The 4,655-nt window shown below is 40.9% G+C and overlaps 1 protein-coding gene across 3 annotated transcripts; it reads left to right on the plus strand.

The window, feature by feature from the left end:
* Positions 1 to 207: 207 nt before the first annotated feature.
* Positions 208 to 4,618, plus strand: psmc5 (proteasome 26S subunit, ATPase 5). 3 transcript variants are annotated; one of them, XM_030754669.1, is made up of 12 exons: positions 208 to 291; positions 1,946 to 2,020; positions 2,099 to 2,168; positions 2,270 to 2,367; positions 2,450 to 2,506; positions 2,597 to 2,827; positions 3,111 to 3,237; positions 3,354 to 3,544; positions 3,896 to 3,994; positions 4,084 to 4,194; positions 4,286 to 4,372; positions 4,449 to 4,618. In XM_030754669.1, exons 1-12 carry the CDS (start codon positions 268 to 270, stop codon positions 4,500 to 4,502), a joined length of 1,224 nt encoding a protein of 407 aa, XP_030610529.1. In that variant the 5' UTR covers positions 208 to 267; the 3' UTR covers positions 4,503 to 4,618. The 3 variants fall into 3 exon arrangements, with proteins under 3 accessions (XP_030610529.1, XP_030610530.1, XP_030610531.1); XM_030754670.1 differs by having other exon boundaries at positions 232 to 291; positions 1,949 to 2,020; XM_030754671.1 differs by lacking the exon at positions 208 to 291 and adding an exon at positions 358 to 640.
* Positions 4,619 to 4,655: the final 37 nt, after the last annotated feature.

The following is a 4,655-nucleotide window of genomic DNA, read 5'->3' on the forward strand; positions in this document are numbered from 1 at the left end:
AGGGGCTCAGGGCAGACCCCTGATGTAATCCCACCCCCGCCTTGACACCACTGTCTCTCCCACCACACAACCCATCACTGTCTCACTGTCCTCGTACGTGTCCTAGATTTTTTTTTTTTTTTTTTTTGTGTGTATTTTTATAAAACTGTAGATGGCGGTGTCTGCATTTATATGTCATTGAAAAAAAAGACTACAACGAAGAAGCGGCATTGTGCCGGAAATAACGCCCGGTCCGAAACGACTTTAAGCGGATGTAGAAATTCCAAGATGGAGGTGGACGGAATTGACCATGTAGGTGTATTTTTCTGCTGCTTTGTTGCTTTTACGGCTGCCCGGTGAAGGAAACGTTACTGTTACGCTATGTTTGTAATAGTTTGTTTAAAGCGTCTGTGTGGGGGAAGGATGCGCGCCTGTAGTGCAAAAACTGAAATGTGACTTCATTGAAAAGAGCGATTGTGCCGGTTTGCTGTCTCATTGTAGCTAACCCAGCTAGCTACTCACGATGACTGGCAACGCTGTGGTGACAGGCTTTTCTGTTCTTAGGTTCTGAAAACACGAAGTTGCTCATTTCAGCTTTCTTTAAAAGACTTTATCTTTTGGGAACCGCCAAGTGTCGCTTAATTAATGTATTTGCAAGCCTGTAAGTAAGCTAAGTGATGTTAGTTTGCTAATGAGCTGTAATGGTGGGAGAAAGTTAGCGGCAAGCTTCGGCTCACTTGTTGTTGCACAAACTGCTTTTGTATGATTTGTTTTTGTTTCCAGCTTAAAAAAAATATCAGCTGTGTTAGTGCTAATGGCCAGATCTAATGTGTTTAATAGTCTCCTCGGATACTTACTAGTGTAAACAGTCGTAAATTTAAAGCTGGCCTGTCAGTTTAATTCATGAAAATTGGACAAAAAAGCATTTCTGTTCATTTTTTTGTTTTGTTTTTTTTTTTAATCTGGGGACTCCACAAACGTTAAGAGGTTTCCAGCATATTTAGAGTAAAGGTTTGATAAGTAGATCAGACTTTTAGGGGCCCACAAAAAAAGCTGGCTTAATCTTAAAGAATACAGGATTTAAAAAAAACAGTATTTTGACATTATAAATCTGTAATCTGTTAAATAATTGGTGTCTTAAGGTTTGACTTAAATGTAGTGGAGTAATTGCTGTACTAAAAAAGAGACGGGAACTCCAGCCTTCAGCAGAGATATCTGCGAAATTTAAGATTGCGGCAAACTGAAATTGTCTGCATACAGACAGCTTTCATTTTAATTTAGTAATTTAGTCGTGGTGTTTCTCGGTGAAAAAACAGTGGTGGCTGAGAGCAGCTGAAATGATTGCTTCTCTTAACTTTTAAACTTGCTAATGAGGCAGTTTGTCCATTTGTTTTTATTCCATTTATCCAATTCTGTGTCCCGTTTTGGCTGCAGCCTATCCCAACTGTAATGCGAGGAGAAGCAGGATACACCATGGGCAGGTCACCAGTCTATTGCATCGCTAATGCATAGAGACAGACAACCATTCATGCTCACATTCACATCATCACCAACTAACCTAACTCCACCTGTCATTGGACTGTGTGAGGAAGCCACATGGACATGGGGAGAACAGTCCTCAGAATGCATTTAAACCTAAACTGTTGTATTCTTCTTGATGTGTGCAGCAGTGCTTTCCACTGCACCACAGTGCTGCACAACATTTTTATTGTGAAAACACAACTCAGTGAGGTCATTTGAGCCTGTTGTAGATTAACTCAGTGAAAACATCATTACTAGCCCAAATTGGCTGGCAGCTGTCCAATCAACTTGCTTAATATACTTTTAAACTAAAACCATTTTAAACAAATAAATAAAACAAAATTGATAATGAATGCAGTCATTAGTTGATGCACTAGTGTATGTAAATGTCAGGGAGCTCCATGTGAACAAATATGTGTCACAAAGTTGCAATGTTTTTCTGTAGCAGATGGAGATGGGGGACAGTAAAGGTGGATCAGGTCTTCGGCAGTACTACTTATCTAAAATAGAAGAGTTGCAGGTGAGGAAATGAAATTTTTGCGCTTTTTCTTTTACCTTGTACTCACCTGTCATTCCTGAAGTGCTGTTGTCTTCATAGTTGACAGTGAACGAAAAGAGCCAGAACCTCAGACGGCTGCAGGCACAGAGAAATGAGCTCAATGCCAAAGGTATGTGGATTTTCCTCCTGCACTGTATTAGGAAATGACTTGATTCTATTATACACAGTTGTACATAAACTTCAAGGTCCTTTTTTTTTTTTTTTGTCTAGTGCGTCTCCTTCGTGAGGAGTTGCAGTTATTACAGGAACAGGGATCCTATGTGGGAGAAGTGGTGAGGGTTATGGACAAAAAGAAAGTGCTGGTCAAGGTATGCAGTGTACATTCACCATGCAGCCCGCTACTTTCTGATTTAGTAGATGACAGTATAAATTTGTGTCCATCATTTTCAGGTGCACCCAGAAGGAAAATTTGTTGTGGATGTGGACAAGAACATTGACATCAATGATGTAAGTAAAGTCTGAACTTAATTATTTTACTTGTAAAAAAAATAAGAATTATGAAACCTAAACTGTTTTCTTTTGTCAAATCTCCACTAGGTGACTCCAAATTGTCGTGTAGCTCTCCGTAATGACAGCTACACCCTGCACAAGATCCTGCCTAACAAGGTGGACCCTCTGGTATCACTCATGATGGTGGAGAAGGTGCCGGACTCCACCTATGAAATGATTGGTGGCCTGGATAAGCAGATCAAGGAGATCAAAGAAGTGATCGAGCTGCCCGTCAAACACCCCGAGCTGTTCGAGGCTTTAGGCATCGCCCAGCCCAAGGTGTGTGCTTGAAAAAGAGAAGCTGATGGTACAAGTTTCAGAAGTTCCTCTTAAAATTGCCAGCTTACTAGCAGCAGTACACTCTGCAACAATTTTGATTCTTATAACAAGTTGATTGGTCTGTGATACATAGAAAATACACAATTTCCCATCTTGTTACCTGCCCAACATTCAATTCAGTCATAAAACATGAAAAGCAAAGCTTAAAGAAAACAAGTATTTTCTGATTAAATCATGTGTGGTGTGTGTAGGTGGATCAGTTCCATATGCTTTGTGCTTCCAGGGTGTGCTGCTCTATGGTCCCCCAGGTACAGGGAAGACCCTGCTGGCCAGAGCTGTGGCCCACCACACTGATTGCACCTTCATCAGGGTGTCTGGATCAGAGCTGGTCCAGAAATTTATCGGAGAAGGTGCGCTTCCTTTCTCTTTTCTGTAGACTGTAATCAAGTTGGTCTCCATCTTTTTTTTTTTTTTATTAAATGTTTTTCATAACTGGTTTATATGGTTGAAATTTCCCTGTCCACAGGTGCTCGTATGGTGCGTGAGCTGTTCGTGATGGCGAGAGAGCACGCTCCTTCCATCATCTTCATGGACGAGATTGACTCCATCGGCTCATCTCGTCTGGAGGGAGGCTCAGGTGGGGACAGCGAGGTGCAGAGGACAATGTTAGAGCTGCTCAATCAGCTGGACGGCTTTGAGGCAACCAAGAATATCAAGGTATTGCAAAGACGCCATTATGTTGTCTCTTACACCCTTACTGTGAACACTTATTCTGTGCATGAGGCAGTCTGTTTAAAGTATGCATCATTATTAAAATTAACTTGCTGCATGGTGGCTATATGCATAAATGAAGACATTTTGTACTGCAGCTGGTTCATATGCCAACATCATGCTTAACAGTAAGACCTAAAGTTGCTGACAGCTACAAAAGAGTTTATAATTTCTATTAATTAGAAACACTTAATGCTGCATTTGTTAAACAAATATTTATGAATGCCAAACAAAAGTTAAAGTGTGAAATAACCTTAATTATTCACACACTTATCAGTATGCCATTTCTCTCTGCAGGTCATTATGGCTACCAACCGTATTGACATTTTGGACTCAGCTCTGCTCAGGCCAGGCAGGATTGACAGGAAGATTGAATTTCCGCCTCCCAATGAAGAGGTAGTTAATCGTCACACCGTTTAGCAGATTTACTCACACGTGCTGAGTGTTCTTTTGTATTTGACCGCATTTTAATGATGCACCCACAGGCCCGCCTTGACATCCTGAAGATCCACTCCAGAAAGATGAATTTGACTCGTGGCATTAACCTGAGGAAGATTGCAGAGTTGATGCCTGGAGCTTCTGGTGCTGAGGTTAAGGTGAGAATTAACCTGCTAAATGGTAGCAGCGGGGGTGTCAAACGAGGTTGTACATAATTAAATTTCCCTGCTTCGTTTTTGTGTATTTTAGGGTGTGTGCACAGAAGCAGGGATGTATGCTCTGAGAGAACGGAGAGTTCACGTCACTCAGGAGGACTTTGAGATGGCTGTCGCAAAGGTTAGTATAACCTAAGGCTAATTTTGAATGTTAGGTTCCCATCTTACACAATACTAACGAAGTTTTACTTCATCAGGTGATGCAGAAAGACAGCGAGAAGAACATGTCCATCAAGAAGCTGTGGAAGTAAAAGGCCTTGTGTATTCTTGCACACAATGCAACCACATATGTATATTTCCCTTTTTGTTTATGGTTTGTAATTGTTACATAAGTGTGATCCTTAATTAAATGGTTTCCCGAACAAAACAGTTTCTCATTTTATTTCTCAAGCACATTTAGACAA

Source organism: Archocentrus centrarchus, chromosome 19 (genome assembly GCF_007364275.1).
Source record: "Archocentrus centrarchus isolate MPI-CPG fArcCen1 chromosome 19, fArcCen1, whole genome shotgun sequence".
Lineage (NCBI taxonomy): Eukaryota > Metazoa > Chordata > Actinopteri > Cichliformes > Cichlidae > Archocentrus > Archocentrus centrarchus.